This window comes from Herpailurus yagouaroundi, unplaced genomic scaffold (genome assembly GCF_014898765.1).
Source record: "Herpailurus yagouaroundi ecotype Mexico unplaced genomic scaffold, PumYag 213, whole genome shotgun sequence".
Lineage (NCBI taxonomy): Eukaryota > Metazoa > Chordata > Mammalia > Carnivora > Felidae > Herpailurus > Herpailurus yagouaroundi.
In genome coordinates, this window is record NW_024412444.1 from 14,371,558 (window position 1) to 14,399,539 (window position 27,982).

Consider the following 27,982-nt stretch of genomic DNA (forward strand, 5'->3'; position numbering starts at 1 on the left):
AGCCAACAAATATCTGTGTACCTACTATCCACCAAGGACTAGGACAGACCTTGAAGAGATAAAAGGGAACAAGGCAGGTAGGGCTCGTGACCTCTTAGAGCTTATGTTTTCTTGAGAGAGACAAAGATCAATTTTCAGGTAATAAAATAATTTTGCATTGTGTTAAGCACTATGAACAATCATGGAGATGAGGGACCAGGGAAAGGCACTCAGAAGTGGTGATACAAACTGAGATCTAAGGGATAAAGGCAGCTGATGTGCAAGGCACCAGAAGACCGCTCCAGGTAGAAGGGAAAGCATGTGCAGAGCCTTGGAGGCATAAGAGAGCTTGGGGTGCTCAAGAAACTAAAAGTACAATGTTGGTAGCGATAACATCGGTGGGGATTGTAGAAGATAACAGTTTGAAAGACAGAATCAAGTGAACAGGTCCTGATGGGCCTGAGGACCATGAAAAGGAACTGGATTTCATTTTAAGAGCAATAGGAAATCACTAGGAATGAGGATTTTCATTTTAAAATCATTCTTGCTGCAGTGTGGAAAAACTGCTTAAGACTGACAAAGGTGGAAGCTGGGATTTCAGGTAAGGCGCGAGGAGAGTAGAGTGCGTGAGATGTTAATAGCGGGTTAAAAAAGTCCTTGGTACAATTAATGACCCTTTCCAGTATTTTTTGCAAAAATAATCCATGATTGTGCTGCAAAAATCACAAAAGAAGTAAAGGATGTTGTCTTGTTCTGTTATGCACTTTGGGGGGGGGGGATGCTCCCAAAAAATTCAACATTAAATATTTGTTCTAAATATTAGAACATACTTAAAATCTTAACCCAAACTACTAAATGCAAGATACAATTTTCTCCAAAATGTAATTTTCTGCTTCATTTTAAATGAGATGATAACCTTTTTGCAGATGACACATGGCTTCAGCACTGCGGGCTCGGGGGGGGGGGGGGGGGCCCGGTCGGCACAGCCATCAGGACTCCATCTAGAAAGCCAGCGAAGTACCAAAGTCCTTGAGACAGGAATGCGATTGCCACGTTCAAGGAACAGAAAGTCGCCCACTGGCTGGCGCAGAGTAAAACCACCATCAAGGCACATAGTACATGGTCCATATTTAATCAGTGACCACCTAATAACTTCTTACACATCTGTCGCGTTCACAATGCTTGCATGCAGTCGCCATCAATGAGAAACAAGAACAGAAAGGTCTCGCGCTACACTATTTCTTTTTTCACGGTTGCCTTAAAAGAGCTAACAATTCCATTCACTTCTGGCTAACCAAGAGCAGAAACACTGGTTTTAAAAAGAATGAATACATCTAGAGGGTGCCTGTCTGTGCATTCCGAAAACACGACAATAGAGCTCCCTACGGTTTGATCACCGCCTCAGCCCGAAGGCACTTCCCTCCACACCTTCAAATACCAACACTTCTGGAATATTCTGAGGAACCCCCTCCTGCCAGCAGTTTCTTCAAGCCTTCGCACATAGAGCAGCTTCGCATTCCCGAACCTGGACCCACGGGCCCATCAAGCAACTAGAATATAGCTTTTCTTCACCGTGCGGGGCAAACGAGCTCCTCGAGCTCAAACCCAAAAGGAGTCAGGAAAGCGCGCGTTTACGGGTTAAAATTCCAAACATCATTTCCGCCTACCTGACCGGCAGCCCTCGCTCTACCGGAAGTTGCCGGCGTGACGAAGCAAAAAAAAAAAAAAAAAAAAAAAAAAAGCCGCCAGTCACGCGCGTCCCCCTTCCAGCAGCCAATGGGCTCCGTCCACCTCCTTCCTCCGTCGCCGTTGTGTGCACCCGTGGGCTGTGACGTCCGAGGGCGGGTCGCGGAGGGAGATACCGGGGCCGAGAGGGGCCAAGCCCCTCAGTCGCTACGGAGGCGGGGAACAAGGGGCAAAGATGGTTTACATCTCGAATGGTGAGTCGCAGGGTCCGCGAGGGCGACCGCTGGCCTGCGAGGGCCGACCCGGGTTTCTTCCATCCTCGCCCGCCGGCCCGGCTTTCCCGGAGTCGCCCGGGCCTGCGCCGCGTCAGCCGAGCGTCCCTGAGCCCGCGGGCGGGGGCCGAGGTCCCGGTGGTGACGACGGTGCCGGCTGCCCGGCGCCCTCGCCCAGCTTCTGACTGTGGGTCTCGCGAACGTGGGCTTTCCCCTCAGGCGCCCGCGTGTCTAACGAGGCATGACAACAGGGTCGACACCGTCTGCGCAGTGCCTGTGTTTGGGGCGCAGTGATAGCGCTCTTCCCGATCAACCCATTCAGCCTCTGTGGCAGCCCTATTCACGTAGTAGTTTATTGTCCCGTTTAGGGGTGAGGACTGACGCGCAGCAAGGTCCACTAGGTTGCTCAGCATCACAGACGAAGGGAGGCGACTGTCGTCAGGGTCCTTGCTGGTATCTACTAGCCGGTCTTTCTCTAAAACCTGTAAAGAGAACTAGATATATAGGATAAGGGGGCACCTGGGTGGCACAGTCGTTTAGGGTCGGATTCTTGATTTCCATCTCACTGCTCACGAACTGAGAGATCGAGTCCCATCTCGAGCTCTAGGCTGACTGCGCAGAGCCAGCTTAGGATTCTCTCTCTCTGTCTGCACCTCCCCTGCTTGCTCTCTCTTTCTCAAAATAAATAAATTTAAAAATTGGATAGGCTCCCCGCCCCCCAGCCTCCACCCGCCAGGAGTAGGTGGCTTAGTCACACACGCAGTTGTTTTGCCCTAATTCCAAGGGGCACAGGGAGAAGCCCCGCCCCCTGTAGGAACAAAGGTAACTGTTCCTGGAGTAGAGAATCAGAGAAGAGGCTTAATTCAGAGACTCCACGAAGAAAGTGTCTGGAAAGGAAGGACACAAGATCACTGGGTCAGACCGCTGCCCAAAGTGCCCGCCCACCTGTTTGACTCAGGTGGAATCAATGCCTTAGTGCAATCTTAACCAGTAGGATCACTGGAGCTAGGGAGGTCCTTGTTCTATTTGAATCATCCGTCTTCAGAGATGATTAAGGTGTGATGGGGAGATGTCTGGCTGGGTGCACTTTGCATTTCTTTGCTCTTCAAAATCTCTGCCTCCTCTTCTCCCAATTAAAAATCTTTGAGGGGCACCTGGATGGCTCAGTCTGTTGAGCATCCCACTCTTGATTTGGGCTCTGGGCATGATCTCACAGTTCCTGAGTTAAAACCCCCCCACCCCCTAGCCCTCCCCCCTCCCCCCCCCCCAGCGCAGCACCTGCTTGAGATCCTCTCTCTCCCTCTCTCTCTCTCTCTCAAAATAAATAAGCTTTAGTGTTTATTTACTTTTGAAAGAGAGAGAGACAGAGTGAGAGCAGGAGAGGAGCAGAGAGAGAGGGAGACACAGAATCTGAAGCAGGCTCCAGGCTCCCAGCTGTCAGACAGTGCCCGATGCAGGGCTCGAACTCACAAATCGGGAGACCATGACCTGAACCCAAGTCGGATGCGGGACTTTTAACCGACTGAGCCACCCAGGCACCCCTCTAAAATAAATAAACTTAAATTTTTTTCTTTTTTAATCTTTGAAACAAGTAGGTTTATGGACACTAAACAAAAGCATTAAAGTTTCATCTTATTTTGGGCACTTGCAGACTTTGTGTTATATCCTTTGTGGGTAGGGCTGGCAGCTTCTATTTATGCATTATTGAGTAATTCTTTGTAGTGGGTCTTTCTGTGTATGCATTGTCCTATTGGATCCACATAAATAACACAAAGTTCCCTTTAAGTTCTTTTATCTCACTTTTATAGTTGAGAAATGCCAGCTGCATCCAAGCAAGTTATTTCCTTCTGCATATGTTGGGAGGGGAGGTTTCTGCCTTCAGAAACTAGGAGAGAAAGTACCAAACGTGAGGTAGAACATTGCAAAGCGTTCCTTAGAATCGCAAAGAGAATTGGTGTGTTCTAGTTAAATCTCTTTTAGAAGGACTGAATTTGTCAGCACTTTACAGTCAGCAAAACATTTTTCTTACTGTCAAATGACTTCTTTTTCAATAATCCTATATTACTAGCCTGGGAATACTTCTTCTCAGAGAAGGAAAATGTCCCACCAGCCAACAAAGCAGAGCTAGTAAGAGGCAGCCACGCTCTGTCTTGAAGTGTATCCCTTTTTTCTCAATAGCTCCCTTGAGAGCTCAGGTCCAAGTGAATCCCTGAAAGACTGTCAAAGAAAGAGGAATTGTAGACCCTGATTGAGGGGGTGAAAGTGAGTATGGGGAAGCCCTTGAACAAATGGAGAGGAGAGGTTGGCAGGTAGTTCTTCTCCCAAAATATTCTGACCTCTTGATTTGCAAGGCTAAAAACCTTAGAGAACTAACTTTTCATGTTGTAGCTTCCATTATTTAAAGTGGTTTGAAAAATAGGTTTGTTTGTGCTTAAGATAAAACTGGAGTCTATAATTAGAATCAACAGCATCCCGTTACAGAAAAATGTGGTTATTTTAATGAACAAGGCAAATTCTCTTTCATACTTAGAGCACACAAATTCTTTGATGTCTGAAAATTTTAACATAACTGATTCTAAACAATTGTAAGAGTGTGTTTAATTTTTTTTTTTAATCCAGGAAAGAGACTTTGCAGGTGAAAAGAAATATTTTGAACACATTTAGGAAGATGGAAGTAGTGTAAACATTTTTTATATTCACTCATTCCATTTGTTTCTTCAAAATACTTGAATAAAGAGATTCATGCATCAGTATTCATTCATGCTAGCATTGTCACAACAGCCAGTAGGTGGAAGCAACCCAAGGATGTACGCACGCATGAGTGAAATGTGGTACATACATATGATGCGATATGAATCAGCCTTAAAAAAGAAGGAGATTTTGACACATTTACAACATGGATGAAACATGAAGACCAAAGCCTACCACCAAAGTCAGAATACCGTATGATTCCTCATAATGAGGTTCCTAGAGCAGTCAAATTCATAGAGACAAAGTAGAATGGTGGTTGCCAGGGACTAGGAGAAGGGAGAAAAGGGGAGTTAGTGTTGAATGGGTACAGAGTTTCAGTTGGGGAAGGTAAAAAAGTTCTGGAGATGGATGATGGTGAACGTTGTACAACAGTGTGAATGTACTTAATGCCATAGAGCTGTACACTTAAAAATGGTTAAAATGGAAAATTTTAAAGCCTATTTTACCTCAATTGAAAAAGAGAAAAAATACTTGAAGTGTCACTCACCAAAATTAAGAACATAGGAAGGCATTTGACCTATTAAAAGTATGACCCCTAGATCATTGAGCTTTACTTCCCTGAACCCTTCCTTAGAAGGATGCACATAGAACAGACCTTTCCTTGTGCTGACCATCTGAACAGTGAACAAGTCGAAAACTGAGTCTCATGTTTCCGAAGTGATTAATTGTAATATATCTTGTGTCAGGGATTTGTAGCACTAAATGAAGTTTCTTTTTTCTTGTCTGTAGGACAAGTGTTGGACAGCCGGAGTCAGTCCCCATGGAGATTATCTTTGATAACAGATTTCTTTTGGGGAATAGCTGAGTTCGTGGTTTTGTTGTAAGTGTAATAATTAATAATGTTCTTAATAGCCCTGATATTTCAGTTAACGGAAATACATTGGATACATTATGTGGAGTATCTTACACAAGCTGAGCTTTCCTGAAGCAGTTTTTAATTGTAAGTTTTTTATTATTATCATTAGCTCTTCTAAGGGAAATGAAGACTTCTTTGGTGATGAAGCTGCCCCCAAACATCTTACGAGTATGAATCTGATAGTGGAGTTAGTAAAGCTTGACTGTGTCTTAGCCTTAGTGGTAACGATTTCAGTCTGCAGCTCTGGAGCCAGGCCTCCGTATTCTAATGCCAAATGACAGTGCCTCACTTTCTCTCTACTATTCCAGCTGTAATGGATATGTGCAGCTTTTATTCCATATTGTACAATAAACAAACAAGGGGAATTAGATCTTGATAAAATATCCCAAGGAGTAAAGTTGTTTTTTCAATTGTTAAAATCAATACAGGAGACAAAAACTTTACTATAAGTCCAAGCAATTCTTAGTTAAATGCATTTTTCTGGTCTTTCCCATGCTGTTTTGTAAAAATTATTCATCAATTACCAACAAGTCTTACTCATGCTAAGTTTGAATATACGTTTGAATGTCACATAGCAGAGAACTGCAGAGATGCAGAGATATGAGAGATCACCCCTTCCTTTACTGACTCTAATTCATATTACAATGGGTATTGGGTTGGATGTGATTGTGGAAGGTGGAAAAAACACAGGAAAGACGGCAAAGAAGTTTGAATAGCAGACTGCGATCTTTACACTTAATTGGATTGTAGCTGTGGTGTAGAAAAATAATCTGATGGCTGCATGTAGCATAAGTTTAAAGGGGTAAAAGAAAAAATGGAAGAGATGGTTCCATAGAAAAATACAGTGGGACAGAGGGTCCTTAATTTGCCTACTGCAAAACTTCACTAAAGTCTCTTACAAGCTTCGCCTACTCTCTGTTGTTTATTTAAAGTATTGGTTTAGGGGCTCCTGGGTGGCTCCGCCCCTTAAGTGGCTGTCTCTTGGTTTCGGCTCAGGTCATGACCTCATGGTTTGTGATTTCGAGCCCTGCACTGGGCTCTATGCTAACAGCACAGAGGTTGCTTGAGATTCTCTCGCCTTCCTCTCTGCCCTTCCCCTGCTCATGGTCTCTCTAAATGAATGAATGAATGAATCAATCAATCAATCAATCAATAAGGAAGCAAATAAATAAACCAACTTAAAAAAAAAAACATTGTTTTAACTTAAATTCGTCTCCCTCTACCAATAAAATTCCATCCAAATGGATTCCCAGAAGCCCTGTGTCTCTAGCATACTACCTTGGGCTCCTCCCTCAGCAAGGTACCATCAAGTAGGCTGTTGGCTGGGGAAGTGCAGGGGAAATGAATGTGCAATGCTGTGAAAACAGACTCTGGGACTTGACAGCTGACGTAGAGTGGAGGGAGGAAGTTGGGCATGGCTCTCGTTTCAGAGTCACTCCTAGACTCCGTCAAGGAGAGTTATTAGCACATATGAAGGACAGGAATAGTAGCTTTTGCCCGGAACATGGCACAAATGCAGACATGTGCTCGTGCTAGATGGTGCTGTCCAGCTGGCTTTGAAAAATGTGGGGTTGGAACTAAGTTGGTTTTAGTTATCTTCTCACAGATATAATTGAAACCATGGAAATACATTTTATGTTGAAAGCGGTATTTCTGTTGTTTTCTGCCCCTTGTTTCAGTTTCAAGACTCTGCTTCAGCAAGATGTGAAAAAGAGAAGAGGCTACGGAAACTCCTCTGATTCCAGATATGATGATGGAAGAGGGTAGAGCTTTCTAAGTTGATAATAGATATTTTTACCAGTCTGTAATTTTAATTAAATTAGATATTATGGATAGATAGATACAGTTTGGCTCATGGAAATAAAAGGTTTAAATTCTATTTCACAAGATTAATGCATTACCATAAATTAAATCAAGTTGCTTCTGATTTCATAACCAGAGTCAATTTGATAAAGCTAAAATGTATATCAAATATCCTCTGGGCAAAGTCTAAATTAGAGGCTGAAACTGATGACCAACATTAACTCTAGAGATTTTCACTGTAGAATCTGGATTTCCACTGCCAAGAAAAACCAGAGAAGATCAAGCAGCACTTCCATGGAGCAGAGTTTCAGTTGGGCATTTATTTACAGGAGACACTGTTCAGGCCATCACAGTCCTTGCTTGACCCACTTCCTCATGTGCATTAAGTGTCTGGTCCCTGTAGGGGTTTGAATTTTCTCAACTCCTGACCTAGTTGGTAATTCCTATTTTAAATAGAGAAGAGGGTCTGTTTGAGTGTTTGAAAGGAACCACTTGATGTCTACTAAACAGTAGAAATTTTTCTTTTAGGCCACCAGGAAACCCTCCCAGAAGAATGGGTCGAATTAATCATCTGCGTGGCCCTAGTCCTCCTCCAATGGCTGGTGGATGAGGAAGGTAACGTGAAATCTGAAATTACTGTGCAGAGATTTCGTTTTGAAAATACCTTCCTAGGGAAGTTTTCTTTAGGAAAACAGAAGTTGCCCAACATTTTGTAATTATTCAGACATCTTGTATGGAAAAATATCTCAACCCTTGAAAAATTTGTTGAATTTTTTATCAAAGTGTCTTTTGAAAACAGGTTAAAAAAAAAAAAAGATAGTTGGACTTTTTTGTGCAGATCCAAATTAATAACTATTAACTTATTATAATGCTTTCTTTTAGGTAAATGTCTGCTCTAAGAAGCAGACAACTGGACATGCACATTCATAGCAGAAGGAAACCATCAAGAGGTAGAGGACTGACCGTGCGGGACAAGCAAATGAATGTGTATGTCTAAACGAGAATTGCTCTGTGTCCTCACAGACAGATGAGGTCGTGCTGGGAATTCCCTCCCCAGGGATCTGGCATGACTGACATGCAGTTCTATAAATGCACATGTTTGTCTCATTCTTTTTTGTATAGTTTATGAAAGTATTAATATAGTTTTAATAAGTAAATATTTTTAGGTTACAAAACTTGACTTGTCATCTTTGTATAATTAAAAAACTCCAAATTTGAAGAAAAATAAAAGGTTGTGTATTCAGTACAACTAGTGTCACCTTTTTAACTTCTGAAATACTATTCACTGTTAATTTGTTCTCATTTATAAATAAATCACATTGTATTTATTTCAATAGTATGCATACAATTTTACCTCAAAACATATTTGTCCTGTGAATCTTTAATACAAAATATCGGATTTGCTACCGAATATAATTAGGGTATTTATAAAGCCATAACCAACAAACCTGAGCTACATACAAAATGAAGATTGGCTAGGTGGGTTTAATATCATAGGCTTCTGTGCTGTCTTCACAAACTTGAATTCTAAACCATTGCTTAAGATACTGCCTGTTGGCTTTCACCCCCATGAATGCTAGTAACTCTCATATTCTTTCACTAGAATGGAAGCTCTATGAGGTTAGGGATTTTTGTCTTTTTTACCCCAGTGCTTTGAATAGTGATTAAGTGTGATAGGCACTGCAATATTTGTTGGAAAAACGAATAATACAGATAATTCTGCTTTGTGTTCAGCAGTCTTTGAATTTTTTTTTTTTAATGTTTATTTATTTTTGAGACAGGGAGGGACAGAGCATGAACAGGGGAGGGTCAGAGAGAGGGAGACACAGAATCTGAAGCAGGCTCCAGGCTCTGAACTGTCAGCACAGAGCCCGACGTGGGGCTAGAACTCACAGACCGCAAGATCAATGATGACCTGAGCTGAAGTCGGCCGCTTAACCGACTGAGCCACCCAGGTGCCCCCAGCAGTCTTTGAAACAAAGTTTCAGGTAAAAGCATTTTTATATTTATTTAGAAGCATTTATTTAACCCTGTTTGTCAGGAAATGAGGATGTAGTGGCATGAGACACTGGTCTTCAAACATAAGGAAAGGGACAATTATAACACAATTTTAAGGAGAAGAATAATAAAGACAGTTTATTGACCACTCAAGCCCGTGAGACATTTTATCTTTTACATGTTGTTAATTCTGATGCACTGGGTTAGGCAGATGACATTGCATTATACAGATAACATGCAAAGGGTCAGCAAAGTTTTATGATGTCCAGATTGTATGGCTGGTGAACGGCAGGGTCATTCTGTCAAATCTCCACCTAAGGCTGTAGTGGGGAGGAGACCAGGGCAGAGTCTCAGGAAGTGACAGGCTTCTCTGTGCATGTGATTGGTGATCCCTGCCGCCCTGCCCCTGCCCAGCACTGCTCTGTAGTACTCTTCTTTAGGGTTATCCTATAGTCCTGACTTCATCAGATCTCAAGCAAGCTAAGTACAGATTTAATTCTGCTTCGAAGGAAATAAGATGACAAGGTAACTGGGGGAGTCTTCTCTGAGGTGACATTTGAGTTGAGACAGGATGAGAATGAGCCAGCTGAGGAAGAGCACCCAAGGCAAAGGGAACAAGAGCAATGGTCCAATGAAGGGAAGGGCTTGGCACGTGTGAGAAGCTGAAAGAAAGCAAGGGTAACCGAAATGCCAACAGAAGGAAAGAGATGAGGTGAACTTAAGAGGTAGCAGAAACTGGGTTAAGAATGGCCTTCTAGGCTATGGTGAGTTTGTTTAGATTCTGTTCCATGAACAAGGGGAAACCATGAGAGTAAAGCGTGGGTTTAATTTTTGTCCAAGATAACTCACAGGTGGTATTAAGTGGAATGCTGCATACATGGCATTGATTACTTCATAATTTAGAAGTTGACATTTGGGCAAGTGCATTAAGAACACATTGCAGGAGGACAACATGGAAGCAGGGAGTTGGGTTAAGAAGCTGTTGCAGTCCAGGTGAGAGGATAGTAGTTTGGACTAGGTAACCATAGGGATGGAGAAGTGGATTCATTCAAGATATATTTTAGAGACTGCAGGATTTACTGATAGATTGGACAACTGCAGAATCAAAGTGATGTTTACTGAGATGGTGAAAATGGGAGTAGGCTGGGGGCGGAGGGGATGGCGCGGGTATCAAGAGTTCCAGTTTGGGCGCATGTAAGTTTGCTATGCCTTGTGGACATACACGTGGAGATACCAAATAGGCTGTTGGTTATCAGTCTGGATCTCAGGGTCACCTCCAGACTGGAATCATGAACCTGGGAGTTATATTCATATGCAAAGCCATGAAACCGGATAAAGTCATCCAAGGGGTGCGGAGAGAGGCGCCCTAACTCAAAACCTTAACATCAGAAGCTGTTCTGAACCTAACCAGCGCAGTATGAGGAAAACTAGGAGCAGTTAGGGTCTAGGAAACCAAGAATAGAGGCTTCCTATTGTGAGAGCAAAACGCGATGCCGGGTGTAGCGCTAGAAAAGAAAAACAAGGAGGCTTCGGGCATCCCACCGCCAGGACAAATCACAGCAACACCCACCCATCCACGCCCCACTCCCGCCCCGTCCTCCTCTGGACAGCACCGCCCCTCCGGTTTCCCGGAAGCCTCTGGGGCGGCTGTCCGTCGGCCATCTTGGTTGCCGGGCACCAGGCTGGGAGGCTGCGCGTGCGCGGGGGCCCAGCCGGCTCCGGCGGGCGCGGTGCGTCCCTGAGGCTGGAGGTCGGGGTTTGTCAGCGGCCACGATGACCCAGGCGGAGAAGGGGGACGCTGAGAACGGGAAAGAGAAGGGCGGAGAGAAGGAGAAGGAGCAGCGCGGCGTGAAACGACCCATCGTGCCAGCGCTGGTGCCGGAGTCGCTGCAGGAGGTGCGGCGCGGCGCAGGGGGCGGGTCTCGAAGAAGGCCTTCCGGTTGGGCGGAGGTGAAAAGGCAGGCGGCGAGGCAAGGTTTCCGGCCCCCACCCTCGTGGCTGGCGCGGGTGGTGGTTGTCTCTCCGGTCGGCCGCGGTATGGGCCCCGGGCCCTTGCCTGCCTTCCAAGCAGCTGTGGAGTGTCAGTGAGCGCAGGTGGAGTTTAGCGCCGGGCAGGGACACTTGGCGGTGCAGGCGTTTTCCTGTGTGAAGGCTATCTTTGGGAGTGGAGGCCGATTCCAGCATAAAGCAAGGAAAAGGCAGACGATCGTCTGAATGGACAAGAAGAGTTTGTGTGTCAAAATCAGAACAAGATGAAGTCATACCAACCAGAAAAAATTATTTGTCGTAGCATGGCCGGCAAAGGACCTGTGTGTGTGTATTCCTACTGATGAATGAAAAAATACCAACATTCCCATAGGAAAATGGGTAAATTCACAGCAAAAATAAGGCATTTACGTGGTCAGAATTTCATGTTGGACATCTGTGAGGCAGCTTCCTAACTGGTGGCTGGGTTAAGGACAACACCCAACTGTTCAGGCAGCTGTAGGATGTTTAGCACCGTGCTGGCTCGTGGGAATCCCCCAGGGTGATAGTTAACTGTTGCCCTGGCCTGTTTCTCCGCCCTTCTAGTTGAGGGGGCAGGCTGGATGGTCTGTATGGGCCTTGCACATTCCCACCACGTGTGATTCTTTAGCATTCTGTGACTGGGAGGCAGGAGGGTAGAGCTCACAGTTGGGCAGCAGGTATCAGGGCATATGGTGTCAGATGGGCTAGTACAGAAGGCCATAGGGAAGTGTTGGGCACACACAGCAGGTGTCTCCTCTGGCCCTGATGGTCTGAGAAGGTTTTAAAGGAAATGACGTTTGAACTAAGACCCAAAGAGTGATTAGGAGTTAGGGGAAGTCTCGGAAGGAGAACAGTGTGGAAGAGGCCTGGGTCAGGAGAGGAGATCAAGTGTTGGTGATCAGGGTGTCTGGAAGTGAGGAAGAAGAGGGAGCGAGAGGTGGGACAGGAGATTGTAGCGGGGCCTATCATGAGAGGCATAAAGAAAGAGTCTGGTCTCTTCTGAAGGCAGTGCAGAACTTTGGAAGGTGAGACAGACCCTGGGCTGCAGGATTAATTCGCTTAAGCCTCACAATAGCTCTGTGAGGTAGGAACCTCATCCAGAGCAAGGAAGTGGTGCAGTATGAATTTGAAGACAAATCTGTGAATCCAGATCCTGGGCCCTTAACCACTATAGCAACATTTCCTTAATCCAGTCAGTTGTAGAACACCCTTTAGTTTTTCCATGTTCTCTATGGTTTTTTCATATCCATTATTTGCTTAATAACTTCTTTTACTTGGTCTTATTTAAGTAATAATATTCAGGAAGTGATGTATGGGATGTACTGTCTAGTTTTTTCCTGAAATGTTAAAATAAATATGTAGTTGTTAAAAAATATTTGTCCATGCTTTGGAAAACTGCCCATTACTACCCCAGAGCTTTCTGATCAATGTGCTGCAGCCTGTGTGCCATTAATGAGGTACAGGTATCTCCAATGGCAAGCAGTTTCATCTTTTCACTCCAGTCTGCTGGACAAATGTCTGCCATAGCACAAAAAAGCTTGGGAAGTACTGTTTAACATCACGCCAGCCATGTGAAAGTGCTGCTTTCAATATCTCCTAGGATCCTGTGCGCTGTGCACTGGGCATAGTGAACAAGACAGAAGTGATCCCTTTTTACATGAAGGTTTTTGTCTGTTGGGAGGGCAGACAGTAAAAATGTCATTACAAGAATGACAAGTGTCAAGAAAAAGGGTACCATAAGGTTATATTGTAAGGGGACAAGCAAACCTAATCTGATGACATTTAACTTCAGAACTGAAGGGGAAAGTAGGATTTACCAGGGAGAAAGGACGTGGCAGGCAAAGGGAGCTGCCTGTGTGAAGATCTGGAAGTCAGAGTGGTGAGTTAAATCAAGAGATAGCTAAAATTAAAAAAAATTTTTTTAAATGTTTATTTACTTTTGACAGAGAGAGATGGTATGAGTGGAGGGAGGGGTAGAGAGAGAGGGAGACACAGAATCTGAAGCAGGCTCTATGCTGTCAGCACAAAGCCGACGAGGGACTTGAACTCATGAGCTGTGAGATCATGACCTGAGCTGAAGTCCGATGCTTAACCAGATGAACCACCCAGGTGCCCCAAGAAATCAAGAGAGATCTAGATTAGGAAGATTAAAGAGAAAGGAAGTGGTCCTCAAGTAAGGTTAGAGAAGTAGACAGGGTCTTGATCTCAGAGGTTCCTGACTGTATCTTACAGGCAAACTATGGAAATGTTTTAAATGGATACATACAAGAAGACACATCTGTAGCACAAGGGCAGCTCCTTACTAGCTAAGGAGTCGTGCAGGAATGGTGGCTCTCCCTGGAAATTCTGAATCAGAAAATGTGTAGTGGAGGCTTAGAATCTAAGCATCTTTAAGTGATTCAGCTTTAGCTAGTAGTACTTCATTAGTCATGGTATGTCCCACGTGTATTCCTTGCCTGTGACCCCTAGTAATCTGAAAGTTCTCTGGTAGTCAGGATTTTGTCTTGGTCACCATTGTACCCCCAGTACCTAGCACAGAAATGCCCGGTAATTATAGGTTAACTTGCATTAGATAATTATGGTTTTGTTCATTTAAACAAATACTGATCTGTGTACTGTGGTCAGATCCTGGGAGCACAGAAATACTAAAAGAGTTTGCATTCAGGCAGAGAGCAATAATTGGATGCCTCTCAAAGAGCTACCTTCAGTGAATTATTTTGATACCTTTGAGTCTGATAGTCATAGGAAACTTAACTTCTTAGTCTTGCCTGTTACCTACATGTTATTTAACTTGTTACCTGCATATTATTTACCAAGGTCACACTCCTGTGTTTTGTATTTGCAGCAAATCCAGAGCAACTTCATTGTTGTCATACACCCAGGTTCAACAACCCTAAGGATTGGGCGAGCTACAGACACACTTCCTGCTAGCATTCCTCATGTAATTGCACGAAGGCACAAACAACAAGGGCAGCCACTATACAAGGACAACTGGCTCCTAAGGGAAGGACTAAATGTAAGTCAGAAATGGAGGATCTGGAGAGAAAGCCCAAGGTGGTTTCTTTGGGAGAGCTTACACATTCAGGTATACACAGTATACTTGAATAAACATCTCCATCTTCATAGCTTTAATGCGTTTTAAAATAATAACATCATTCAGGGTTACAAGTAGTATTTTTCACCTGAGCTAGCGGTGTTAGATTGTACAGAAATAATTACAACAAAAGTAAATTAAAAATTTTTTCACCCATCAATATGAATTGGGTATTGATGAAGGTGATGTCACTCACTTAAAATAATGCCTTAAGGTCTCTATTAACTGACTGCCAAATTTTTCTCTTCCAGATACTTGCAGTGTATATTGAGCTTGTATTTTCAATCTATAAGTGAATTGAATTGTTATAATCAGTTACTACAATCTTAGGTCAAATTGTAATCTGAAGGCAAAACTACATATATCCTTGTAGGTAGCATTTACTTTATCTTATCTTGCAGATAGTAATTATGAGAAAGTATTTCATAGTAGATGTTAAAATATATATTTTGCATCGTAATCCACGTTTAAGTTTTAGATCAAAGGTAGTTTTAGGAATTTGCAGTTTCTATACTTCAAATAGTAAACTTTAGGATTTTTTTTTTTTAATTTTTTTTAACGTTTATTTATTTTTGAGACAGAGAGAGACACAGCATGAACAGGGGAGGGTCAGAGAGAGAGGGAGACACAGAATCGGAAGCAGGCTCCAGGCTCTGAGCCATCAGCCCAGAGCCCGACGCGGGGCTCGAACTCGCGGACCGCGAGATCGTGACCTGAGCTGAAGTCGGACGCTCAACCGACTGAGCCACCCAGGTGCCCCAGGATTTTTTTTTTTTTTTTAGCATGACTGGAAGACTGTGTAAGTCCCATTTCTAAGCCTAAATGTAACTTGAGAGTATAAGAGTCTAAATTCATTTATATTTTTGGATCTTACAATTCTTTTGTAGGGCATAAATGTCAGGAGTAAAAGTTGATAGGAAACAATAACTTTTTCACAGAGATGTTTACAGATCTATTCCTTATAATGTCACAGCAACTTGAATACCTGCTGATTAAACAAAATAACACGAGTGAATGTAGCATTGTTACAAAATCGAGAATAATGAGAATTATGTACATGTACGGAAAAGTCTCTGAAATACTTTATAAATACAAAGTAGCTATCCTGATCAGTGCTGTGAAAAATTTTGTCATTCATACTTCCTTGAGGTTATAGATTTTTGCAAATAGTTGGGTTTATGGGTGAGGGTTCCTTTCTGACTTTTTAATTTATAAATAGTGAAATGATTACTTTGAGTTCTTAAGATTGATACGTATGACAAAGATTAAGGAAATACTGCTACTTGTTGATGAGGGAGCATTTCTTCTTGGTGGATTAATTTAGTAGCTTGCCAAATTGCTTTCTCTTTTCACTGAATCCTTTGTACTGCTTATCTCTCACTTTTCCCCCCAGAAACCAGAAAGTAATGAACAAAGACAAAATGGCCTTAAAATGGTGGATCAAGCAATATGGTCTAAAAAGATGTCAAATGGTACAAGACGGATTCCCGTGTCCCCTGAACAGGTTCACCCTTAACTCTTTCTTCAGATTTATTCTTTAACTGCTATTGTGTCATAATGCCAATCGTGTGCTCTCTCAGTTTCATTATGCAAATTAAAGATAGGATTTCCTTAAAAGAGGAAGAAAAAACCATTCATAACCACCTACAGAATATCCAAATCAGTGTCACAAATGCTTGGGCATGCTGAATAATTGAAAAGATGGTGTTTCTTATGGCAAGTTCATAAACATGTATAGTTTATCTGATGGTCTTAAGTGTATAATTCCAGGATCTGTAAGAACATGGGAAGCTATGTTCTTCCTACATTTGTCATTTTAATATGATAAAAAATACTGTTAGGAGTGGATGTGAGTTGGTATGATACACAAATGTGTATTCAGTTTTAAGCAGAGTGTAGTAGTGATTTTGGACTGGTTATGAATCACAGTCTAGGTTTTAAAACCATGGGTAAAAAATCACAATTGTAGAAAAGGCCAAGAGAATCTTCCTGTGACCAGTCAGTATTTGCCAGATATTTAGGGCTTGTGATTACATTTTGTAATCTACTATATCTGGTATGTGAGAGAGGAGAAAAGAGGACTCATGCTACATTTCTCCTTCCCCCTCTCCTTTTTTCTTGCAAAAATTCAGAGAGTTTTCTGATGTTCTTTTATTTCAGGCACGCTCCTACAACAAGCAGATGCGACCTGCAATTTTAGATCACTGTTCTGGAAATAAGTGGACAAACACGTCTCATCACCCTGAGTTTTTGGTGGGAGAAGAGGTAGGGAACTTTGCAGCACCATCCAGTTCTAGTTGTTTCCTAGAATTCACCATCTTCCATCTTCCTTGCAGGCCCAGATACTCACACAGGCTCCTGTGATGTTAGGTACTCCACTCTCAACATTTAGAATAGTGAGCAAATGGGGGCGCCTGGGTAGTCGGTTAAGCATCTGACTTCAGCTCAGGTTCGTGAGTTCAAACCCCGCGTTGGCCTCTGTGCTGACAGCTTGGAGCCCAGAGCCTGCTTCGGATTCCGTGTCTCCTTCTCTCTCTTTCCCTCCCCCGCTCATTCTTGTCTCTCTCTCAACAACAACAACAACAAAAAAAAAACATTGAAAAAAATTAATTAGAATAGTGAGCAAATGTTAATCATAACTCTGGTTTTAGATTTTTTTTTTTTTTATGAAATTTATTGTCAAATTGGTTTCCATACAACACCCAGTGCTCATCCCAAAAGATGCCCTCTTCATTGCCCATGATCTTAGATGTTTAAATGTGAATTCAGAAAATGCCCAAGAAAAGTTTAACAATGTATTCATCTCCCTGTCTTTTCTAGGCCTTGTATGTTAACCCATTGGACTGTTACAATATTCACTGGCCTATCAGAAGAGGTCAGTTAAATATTCACCCAGGACCTGGGGGCTCCCTTACGGCTGTTCTGGCAGATATTGAAGTAATATGGTCTCACGCAATACAAAAATACTTGGAAATTCCACTCAAAGATTTAAAGGTGAGCTAAAATTCCCAGTTACTTGGATTGCCTTTAAGAGTCTTGTCTTACTTGTGTTTAAGTACGTATTCCTGAGTTGTTTGTAATCTAGTGTCCTTGAAGCATTCTCAGCCTTAAGGTGTGGAGGGTATCTTCCTTCTTGGCTGACTTCAGTTCCGGTGCCTTCTCTTCTTCTTACTGTTTCTTTGGTGTCTGTCTCTACTGCTCTGCAACCAGCAAACTTGCTCATGTTTATGCCTTCTCTCTGGGCCTTTTTTGGGACATATGTTTGTCTTATTTTTAATTTCACAAAATTTGTTTTTGGTTTTGGTTTTCTTTTTTAATCGAAGTATAGTTGACATACAATGACACGTTAGTTTCAGGTACAGCACAGTGATTTGGCAACACTATACATAATGCTGCGTTTACCCCAAGTGTAGCTACTGTCTGTCCCCATACTGTGCTGTTACAATACCGAGGACTGTATTCCCTATACTGTATTTTTCATCCCCATGATTTATTCATTCTATAACTGCAAACCTCTATCTCCCACTTTCTTTCACGCATTTTTCCCATCCCCCACCTTCCTTGCATCTGGCAACTACTAATTTGTTCTCTGTATTTATGGGTCTGTTTCTGCTTTTTTGGTTTTTCATTTGTTTTGTATTTTAGATTCCACATGTAAGTGAAATCGTATGGTATTTATCTTTCTTTGACTTACTGTACTTAGCATAATACCTTCTAGGTCCATCCATGTTATTGCAGATAGCAAGATCTCATTCTTTTATATAGCTGAGTAATATTCTATTATATGTATATACCAATCTTCTTTATCCATTTATCTATTAGTGGACACTGAGGTTGCTTCCATATCTTGGTGTAGTAAATAATGCTTCACTGAAATTAGGAATGCATATATTTTTTAAAATTACTGTTTTCATTTTCTTTGGGTAATAGTAGTGGAGTTACTACTACTGTGGATTGTGTGTTATTTCTATTTCTAATTTTTTTGGAATCTCCATTCTGTTGTCCGTAGCAGCTGTACCAATTTACATTCCTACCAACAGTGTTCCTTTTTCTTCACATCCTTGCCAACACCCGTTATTTCTTGTCTGTTTGATGCTAGCCATTCTGACAGTTGTAAGGTGATATCTCATTGTGGTTTTGATTTGCATTTGCCTAATGATTAGTGATGTTGAGCATCCTTTCATGTGTCTGTTGGCCATCTCTATGTCTTTGGAAAAATGTGTCTATTGAGGTCCAAGGCCCATTTTCTAATTGGATTATTTGTTCTTCTGGTGTTGGGTTGTAGAAGTTCTTTATATATTTTGGCTGTTAATCACTTACCAGATATATCATTTGCAAATACCTTCTCCAATCAGGTAAGGTTGCCTTTTCGTTTTGTTGATGGCTTTCTTCATTGTGCAAACATGTTTTACTCCAATAGTTACAACTATAGTTATAGCTATAGATATATAGTTATAGCTTATAGTTTATAGTTTATAGTTATAGCTATAGACTTATAGCTCCAATAGTTTAGTTTTACTTTTGCTTCCCTTGCCTCAGGAAACCAGAAAAATGTTGCTAAGGCTGATGTCAAAGAATTTGCTGCCTGTATTTTCTTCTAGGAGTTTTATCATTTCAGGTCTCACATCTCCATTTTTAATTCATTTCTAATGTATTTTTGTGAATGGTTTAAGAAAGTGGTCCAGTTTCGTTCTTTTGCGTGTAACTGTCCAGTTTTTCCAGCACCATTTGTTGAAGAGATATTTTCCCATTGTATATCCTTGCCTCCTGTGTCAAATTGACCATATATGTGTGGGTTTATTTCTGGGTTCTATTCTGTTCATTGATCTATATGTGTATTTTTGTGCCGGTATCATACGGTCTTGATTATTATAGCTTTGTAGTATATTTTGAAATCTGGGGTTGTGATACCATTTGACAAGTTTTTAATAATTTAAAGGGAAAAAAAAAATCCTCACACAACTTCAACATTAGTGTTTTCATTAAACCCCAAAGATAGCAGGGGGGTTGAGGTTTTGTTTCGTGCCCCTAATCATTGTTGCCATCCTTTAGAGAGAATCCTCTCTGAAGACAAATGTGGTGACATTTATTTTGATCGGACTTTACCATTAACTGTTTTATCTTTTTTTTTTCCCCTTTGTTTTTCTTTTTAGTATTATAGATGTATCTTGCTGATTCCTGATATCTATAATAAACAGCATGTGAAAGAACTAGTGAATATGATCTTAATGAAGATGGGTTTTTCAGGTATGTCCTGTATTCCAGAGAAATCTACCTGAAATGAGATTGGTTTTCTGTTTTTATTGACAAAGTTAATCTAATTCACTGTTTTCTTGAAATGTTTATTCTGAGAGGATCTGCTATGCTTGGACGATTGCTCAGGGGTTTCCAGACTTTAACTGAATGTCTGTCTTATGATCTTTACTGCTGCCTAGCTGATGGCTCCTCTGCCTTTGTGTCTCAGGGATTGTGGTCCATCAGGAGTCTGTGTGTGCCACCTTTGGAAGTGGTTTAAGCAGCACTTGTATCGTAGATGTTGGAGATCAGAAGACAAGTGTGTGTTGTGTGGAGGATGGGGTCTCTCATCGGAATACTCGGTAAGGACCTTGGAAGGTGGCTTTCTCTGCTCCTTCTCCCCTCACAGCCTGTTCAGCTATAAAGCGTCACAAGTTAGAAATGAAATTTTTTTTTAAATTTTTTTTTTTTACATTTATTCATTTTTGATAGAGAGAGACAGAGCACAAGTGGGGGAGGAGCAGAGAGAGAGGGAGACACAGAATGGGAAGCAGGCTCCAGGCTCTGAGCTGTCAGCACAGAGCCCGATGTGGGGCTCGAACTCACAAACCGCGAGATCACGATCTGAGTGGAAGTCGGACGCTTAACAGACTGAGCCACCCAGGGGCCCCTTAGAAATGAAATTTTTATAAGGAATTATATTCACAGTTGTGGAAATACAAATTCTAGCAAGGCTACAGAGCACTGATTTTACCTTTGCTGTTGGAATTCTCTGCTGTGAGTTCACATCAGCAGCTCCTGAAGATCCCTGCTTGGCGTAGTGTTAGCTCTGTGTCTTGCTGTGGTCTGGAGTGAAAATACCAGTTATGCTCATAGCAAAGTTTTATTTAGACAAGACGTGTAGGGGAAAATAGGTTTTCAGGTCTGAATTCTCTAACTAGCTAGCATTTGAGTATTTGCTTTTGTCGTAATTGTTCAGTGAGTGATGAGTAGCTTCCTTGTCTATTCCCTTTGTGATGTCATCACTGATATGAGAGATATCAGGCACAAGTTTGCTGCTTGTCCTTCCGTAGACAAGCCCAACACAGGCAGTGCACATACAGGTTCTCTGTAACATCTTGTGCTCCCAGGATGGCTTCTTCAGGATGCTGTAGTTCTTATCCCTCACATAGGTAGTTTGAGTCACAGGGTAGAGAAACATTGGAAAGCGGGCCTAACCAGTCCATGAGGAAGGTTAATCTCTATTGCTTCCCACCCCAAGTTATGGTGCATTTGAAAACCCAGTGTGAGTTATTGTGGCTCATCCACTGTTTGTATTGGCTGATGCCGTTGGTTCTTAAAGTGTGGAGAAAATACTGGACCTAGGTCTCCTACTGCTAAAATAACATAGCAGTGTTCTTTCCGAATTGTAGAACCATTCAGTTAGTGGGTAGTACACTCTAAACTTTCTTCCCATGAGTTTGTCCTATGATGTCACTGCCTGTGAACTTGATATGCTGGTGAATACAAGACAGGCAAACAGCTAGTGTATGATAAACATAGTGACTTAGGAATGAGCTGCATTTAGTCATGTGTATTCTGTTTCTTGGACTTTTTGCAAATAGCATGACTGCTCCTAGGTGCCCGCCCCTGGTTGTGTGCTGGAGTCCATTTTTCCATCCCATCCGTCCATCCTGTCCTTTCAGTCTATTCATGCATTAGACATCTTTTGAGACTTGTCATGTTTCTCTGCATGATGGATTTTTTGAAACGCCCTGTGCACCTTCTTGACTGACAGATTACCCACCTGCCTTTTCTTTTAACTCTAGGCTCTGTCTGGCGTATGGGGGCTCTGACGTGTCAAGGTGTTTCTACTGGCTGATGCAGCGAGCTGGGTTCCCTTACCGAGAATGCCAGCTAACAAATAAAATGGATTGTCTTCTTCTACAGCACCTTAAAGAAACTTTTTGTCATTTAGATCAGGTGGGAGCAAAATCAAAATTGCTGATTATTTTTATTTCCAGGAAAAATTTAAGACATTTAAAAGGCAGTTAAGGGGTGCCTGGGTGGCGCAGTCGGTTAAGTGTCCGACTTCAGCCAGGTCACGATCTCGCGGTCCGGGAGTTCGAGCCCCGCGTCGGGCTCTGGGCTGATGGCTCAGAGCCTGGAGCCTGTTTCCGATTCTGTGTCTCCCTCTCTCTCTGCCCCTCCCCCGTCCATGCTCTGTCTCTCTCTGTCCCAAAAATAAATAAATGTTGAAAAAAAAAATTAAAAAAAAAATAAATAAATAAATAAATAAAAGGCAGTTAAAAATGTAACCATGTTGGGGCGCCTGGGTGGCTCAGTCAGTCGAGCATCTGACTTCAGCCTAGGTCATGATCTCACCGTTCCCAAGTTCAAGCCCTGCGTTGGGCTCTGTGCTGCCACCTCAGAGCCTGGAGCCTGTTTCAGATTCTCTGTCTCCCTCTCTGTCTCTGCCACTCCCCTGCTTGTGCTCTGTCTCTCTGTCTCTCTTTCTCTCTCTCTCTCTCTCAAAAATAAACATTAAAAAAAAATGTAACAATGTTATGCCACCCTTTCAACCCAAGTTGACAGAGCCTTGAAGTGGAAGCTCTTAGGGAGTGAGGGTGTTTTGGTAAGGTCAGAGCCATCAGGATGTGTCTCAGGCTCTAGAAAATACAGCTGTCTTTTTTAAGAAAGAGTGTGTAAGAAATTCCTTTCTTTTTAGGATCTTTGATCATTCCGATAAAGGTTGAAGATACACCTTTACATGTAATAAATATATAGGTGCAAGACATTTAATAAAATGGCATCATTTGAAGCACTTAATGTTGCCAACATTGTTGTATGTGGATTCCTACCTTTTTATGCATTCTGCGTCAGACTTTTTTTCCCTAACATTTTTCAGACTATCTAATTCTGAATAATGGAATTTTGAGGAACCTAAGACTGGTAGCATTTTGCAGTTATTGAGAAAATTTGCTTATTGATTTGGGTAATTGTATTCGTATGTCTCAATAATGAAAAAAAAATGCAGATGGTAGAAATTTTGGATTTGTTAAAAGGGAAGCAAGGTACATTTTGACTCTTATTTTACTAAGTTCCAGGTGGAATGGTACAAAGTTGCAGGGCAGTCTTGTTATAAGTGAGATTTGGATTGTGGAGAGGCTTAACTATAATTTGAGGAGTTTACATGCACTTTTACTGGCTCACTGACAGCATCTTTTTCTGGAATCAGGACATCTCTGGGCTTCAGGATCATGAGTTTCAGATTCGACATCCGGATTCCCCTGCCCTACTTTACCAGTTTCGATTAGGAGATGAAAAACTCCAGGTAACATATGGGTGTATATTTCTGTGGGTAGAAAGAAAGCTGACCTGGTTCACTCACACTGAGAGAATATGCACTTGTGTGAAACCTCGTGAGGTTAGAACGTCAACTGGTATAGATTAGCTGCTGGGGCGCCTGGGTGGCGCAGTCGGTTAAGCGTCCGACTTCAGCCAGGTCACGATCTCGCGGTCCGTGAGTTCGAGCCCCGCGTCGGGCTCTGGGCTGATGGCTCGGAGCCTGGAGCCTGTTTCCGATTCTGTGTCTCCCTCTCTCTCTGCCCCTCCCCCGTTCATGCTCTGTCTCTCTCTGTCCCAAAAATAAATAAATGTTGAAAAAAAAAAAAAAATTAGATTAGCTGCTAATCCAGCTTTTTTTTTTTTTTAAAACATTATGTTTAGTGTTTATTTTTTAAAAAAAAATTTTTTTTGTTTTAGTCTTTATTTTTGAGAGGGAGAGAGAACATGAGCAAGGGAGGAGCAGAGAGAGAAGGAGACACAGAATTTGAAGCAGGCTCCAGGCTCTGAGCTGTCAGCACAGAGCCTGACACGGGGCTCAAGCTCACAAACCGTGAGATCATGACCTGAGCCGAAGTCTGATGCCCAACTGACTGAGCCACCCAGGCGCCCCTGTTTAGTGTTTATTTTTGAGAGAGAGAGGGTGAGGGAGGGAGGGGCAGACAGAGAGAGAGGGAGACAGAGAATCCAAAGCAGGCTACACGCTGTGAATGCAAAGCCTGGTGTGGGGCTTGAACCCACCAACGGTGAGATCATGACCTGGGCCAAAGTCAGACACTCAACCGACTGAGCCACCCAGGTGCCCCTGCTAAACCAGCTTTTAAGCCACTGATAGAGTACAGATTAGAATAGATGATGAGGGCCATCTTTTTAATTAGCTGCTATGTGATTTGTTACTATTTAGAGAGAGAAGGACTGTTCTTATTAGGAAATTATAAAGTAGCTTATTTGCCACTTGCATTACACGTTTTGACATTTCTCTTTGTGGTGTCACATCACTCATTCAGTTGGATGATTTCTGTTAAGTTTTCTGGCCTCTTGTGCAATAAAGAAATAATGCTACTCCCAAAAGAGAATGTTTATTGAGTCTGCCTTCTAGGATCTGATCTGCCAATTTTGTTTTGGGAAGGACAGAATTTAATAGATCAGTTTTTTTCAGAAAGCCACGTGTCCTTGGTTGATCATTCTTTTCCTTACTTGCACAGGCTCCAATGGCTTTGTTTTACCCAGCAACTTTTGGAATTGTTGGACAGAAGATGACAACCTTGCAGCACAGATCCCAGGGTGACCCTGAGGATCCTCATGATGAGCATTATCTGCTGGCCACGCAGAGCAAGCAAGAACAGGTCTGCAGAAATTCTGGTGTGAGAGGAGACAGCTTGGTCCCTGCGGAAGTTTGTCCGTGATTAGTGGGTCGGCGCAGTCACTGCAGTCTACTACATACTGAAGCCAATACTGTTTTTAGAACTGGAGATGTGATGAAGTCTAAATTTCAAGTCAGATGACAGATTTTTTCATTCAGCAGACATGAAGCCAATTTTCAGAATACCAGTCCACAAATTTAAAAGTTAATTTAATAAAGATATTTATTTTTGGTGTGAAAGCTATCTACTTTTGAATGTTTATCCAGTAGTGAGTATTTTTAGTAAAATCTCACCTATTTTAAAATTATAATGTAAAAGGTATGTGGCCTAGGCAAAAAGCTGAATTCTTTTGTCCAGAGCTGATGATCCAAGTAATAGGATGTCTGATACAGGGGCACAAATGAAAGGTCTTCTCTCCCAGTGAAACAGCAGCTCAGGATGGAGAGAGGAGGGCTTATAAACCTTTTCTAGTCTTTGTCCCTGTCCCAATGGTGAGCATGAGGTGGTTGGATAAGGTCTGAAAATGAGGATTAGGTAGGAGGCACAGGCACAAGAATTCTACTGAAATTCTCCACTTAAAAACTCAGTTCAAGGGGGAAATGTCCGTGTACACTGTCATTTCAATTTGCAAATCCAACCAGTAATAGTTGTGAGACTTTCCCTTCTTGCCAATGGCTGCTTTGGAATTGTCAGCACACCCTCATCTTTTGTACACCACGTCTCACTCCCAGGTGATCTGGGAGTGGGTGCAGGTGCTTGGCCACCTGCTAGTGTGTATTCCCTCTGCACCACAGTGGTGGACCTTTGTTTTATAGTAGTATAAAGTAGTGTAGTAGGGAGGGGTGGGGTCTAGCTGGAGAACATCAGCACTATTCTGTTACATTCATACCATCCATTTGTCCTTTTGTTTGATTTAAAGTCTGCAAAAGCTACTGCTGACCGAAAGTCTGCATCCAAACCCATTGGATTTGAAGGGGATCTTCGTGGCCAGTCCTCTGATCTTCCAGAAAGACTCCATGCCCAGGAGGTGGATTTGGGATCCTCCCAGGGAGACTGTTTGATGGCCGGCAATGAATCTGAAGAGGCTCTCACAGCACTGATGTCCAGGAAGACTGCCATCTCGCTGTTTGAAGGGAAGGCCCTGGGCCTGGATAAAGCCATTCTTCACAGCATAGACTGCTGTTGTAAGCACGTTGTAAGATAGCAGTTAGGTGAATTGGTTCAGGCTAGGGTGTGGTTGTGCTGCGTAGCATATGCATTGAAAAACTGTTGGGCACATGCTTTGTGCCTGCGTTGTCCGGTGTTAGGAAGTGGTTCCCAGCCTTGTTGAGCATATAGCCTAGTGGAGGAAACCAAACAAGTTAAATTGTCACACAAGTGTGAAATTACAACTCTGACTGGTGCTGCAAAGTTGAACAAAAGGGAAAATTGAGCTGACTCTGAGAGCTTCTCATTGAGGGACTTAATAAGGGATTTTTACTGGTAGGAGGAGGTATAGATGGTGGGAGGCAGGGAATCTTTTCTTAGGGAAGAGCCATTTGAGAACGGTCTAGGAGGTGAGAAGGTCACCAGGTGGCATTCCAGGCAAAGGAAGAGGCCTGTGTGGAGGCCAGCGTGGCTGGAAGGTGAGATGCCAGGATAGGGCTGGAGAAGCAGTGAGTCACGCCACAGTAGACTTTGTAGGCCCCCGTAGAAATTTTGGTCCTAATCCTGCAAGTTGCAGGGTGGGGGGTGCAGCAGCATGTTCACTTTGGTGTTTTGCAAGGTTCTTCTGGCTGCGTTGTTGAGGGTGGGTTGGAGAGAGAGCTTTGAGGAGCCTCAATTGTCCAAACGAGATGGTGGTGGCTTGGCCCAGTGGTGGATATGGAAGAAAGAGTGGAAGGAATATCATTGTCTTTTCAGCATCTGATGATACCAAAAAGAAGATGTACAGTTCCATCCTGGTGGTAGGAGGTGGTTTGATGTTTCATAAAGCTCAAGAATTTCTGCAGCACAGAATTCTCAACAAAATGCCACCTTCATTCAGGCGAATTATTGAGAATGTGGACGTGATCACAAGGCCCAAGGTCTGTTGTCCATGGTGCAGTTGGATTGTATGTGAATGAAACCAGCACTGATTCTAATTGTAATAAAATCCTGGAAGGCATGAGCTTGCATCTGGGCAGCTCTTGAGGGTGTGGGCAAGTGGAAAGATTTCTTTCAGTAGGTCACAGATTTGGTGCAAGGAGCTCTGGGTGGGCACCTGGATTCCTGGGTGTTAGACCTCGCTGTGCTCTCCAGACCAGCACGGCTGGCTTCCAGAAGCCATGCCTTTGGAAAAGGACTGGGTGGGCAAGGAGAAGACTGGCGGGTCTTGGCCAGAAAAACTTCAGTTTTAGCTTTCATGTTAAAGATCTGCTGCTGGTCCCCAGACCAGGGCATCATTAAGGATCCTTTTGGCCTGAACTATCTTGGAAAGAAACATAAGCCCAGGAATTTAGAAAGAGATTGTATCTGTATTTCATTATATCTCACAAACAGTTCCTGGAAATGTTCTTATTTAATTTTAATCCTGAGGGAGGGATTACGGGATACATTTACTCCCCTCTAACTTCAGAATAAGTAATTTCCTTATGTCTGTTTCTGCGTATGGGGCCTATTGGTGGAATAATAGTAGTAGCATCTTCAATAATAAACACTAAAAAGTTTTCCTGTCAGTTGGAACAGAGAGATGTCTGTAGTTCATGGGTCCTGCATGAATGAGTCTTTAATGCAGGTTGAAAATCTGGCTGTTTTAAGTATTGATTCAGCAGGTTTTTTTTCTACTCCCAAATACAAGGAAATTATTAAGTATACGTCTTGTCTGCTTTTGCTGTGTCACTGCTCTAGGACATGGATCCCCGGCTGATTGCATGGAAAGGAGGGGCCGTGCTGGCTTGTTTGGACACGACACAGGAGCTGTGGATCTATCAGAGAGAATGGCAGCGCTTTGGTGTCCGCATGTTACGAGAGCGAGCTGCTTTTGTGTGGTGAAAGTGGGCAGGAAGTCAGTGTTGAAGACCAAAAATAAGCATCCTGGTATAAAGACTCTTAAAGAATAATGTATTTTAATTTATTGACTCAGATGCTTAAGTTTCATGGAAAATAAATGAATTTTAACTTTTATGTTGACAGCAGGACTTTGGTGTGAAATTATAAGCAGTTTTTGTAGTCAGGACATTTAAGGATAAATGCGAACTTAGTCTTCAGTGGCAAACTCTCTTGCCCCTTTCTCAGGGTGGCAGGAGCTCCCTGATGACAGGAAATGTTGCTGTTGTATGGCTCTCATATGTATGCCTTAAGTTGACCTCGGTGTCCTCAGACAATCACATGCAGCCATAGGGGTGGGTATATGACTCATGTACCTGAATCCTGAGAACTGTCCAGTCATGCCATTTCCCTCATGTGTTATAGCAGGCACACATGTTGTGACTCCTCTGTGCTCTTGGAATTCCAAATAAGAAGAAAAAAAGTTTTTTTCTTTTTTTCTGTTGGATTACAAAAAAGATAGTGACCATAGAGGTTTGGATTTCCAGAGGCAAAGATTTAAAGCTGGGTGGGCCGGCTTTTGTTACCTGACATGCTTCCAGGTGGG

The 27,982-nt window shown here is 42.6% G+C and overlaps 2 protein-coding genes and 1 long non-coding RNA gene across 7 annotated transcripts in view; 2 read left to right on the top strand and 1 right to left on the bottom strand.

The window, feature by feature from the left end:
* Positions 1 to 1,735, bottom strand: part of LOC121016843 (uncharacterized) — a 67,364-nt gene extending 65,629 nt beyond the window's left edge. The window contains exon 1 of the long non-coding RNA XR_005784489.1: positions 1,647 to 1,735. This is a non-coding gene — a long non-coding RNA (uncharacterized LOC121016843). The remainder of the gene's footprint in view (positions 1 to 1,646) is intronic.
* Positions 1,736 to 1,787: 52 nt separating this feature from the next.
* SELENOK (selenoprotein K) lies at positions 1,788 to 7,966 on the top strand. Its single transcript, XM_040454796.1, has 4 exons — positions 1,788 to 1,919; positions 5,418 to 5,508; positions 7,224 to 7,307; positions 7,876 to 7,966. The coding sequence occupies exons 1-4, from the start codon at positions 1,901 to 1,903 to the stop codon at positions 7,964 to 7,966; spliced, it is 285 nt and encodes a 94-aa protein (XP_040310730.1). The 5' UTR covers positions 1,788 to 1,900.
* Positions 7,967 to 10,992: 3,026 nt separating this feature from the next.
* Positions 10,993 to 27,524, top strand: ACTR8 (actin related protein 8). Of its 5 annotated transcripts, XM_040454788.1 has the most exons (14): positions 11,335 to 11,712; positions 13,145 to 13,231; positions 14,198 to 14,368; positions 15,840 to 15,950; positions 16,607 to 16,711; positions 17,267 to 17,440; positions 19,600 to 19,693; positions 19,911 to 20,043; positions 21,490 to 21,643; positions 22,899 to 22,994; positions 24,211 to 24,351; positions 25,289 to 25,553; positions 26,272 to 26,435; positions 27,238 to 27,524. In XM_040454788.1, the coding sequence occupies exons 4-14, from the start codon at positions 15,879 to 15,881 to the stop codon at positions 27,379 to 27,381; spliced, it is 1,542 nt and encodes a 513-aa protein (XP_040310722.1). In that variant the 5' UTR covers positions 11,335 to 11,712; positions 13,145 to 13,231; positions 14,198 to 14,368; positions 15,840 to 15,878; the 3' UTR covers positions 27,382 to 27,524. The 5 variants fall into 5 exon arrangements, with proteins under 5 accessions (XP_040310719.1, XP_040310720.1, XP_040310722.1 ...); XM_040454785.1 differs by lacking the exons at positions 11,335 to 11,712; positions 13,145 to 13,231 and adding an exon at positions 10,993 to 11,241; XM_040454787.1 differs by lacking the exon at positions 13,145 to 13,231.
* Positions 27,525 to 27,982: the final 458 nt, after the last annotated feature.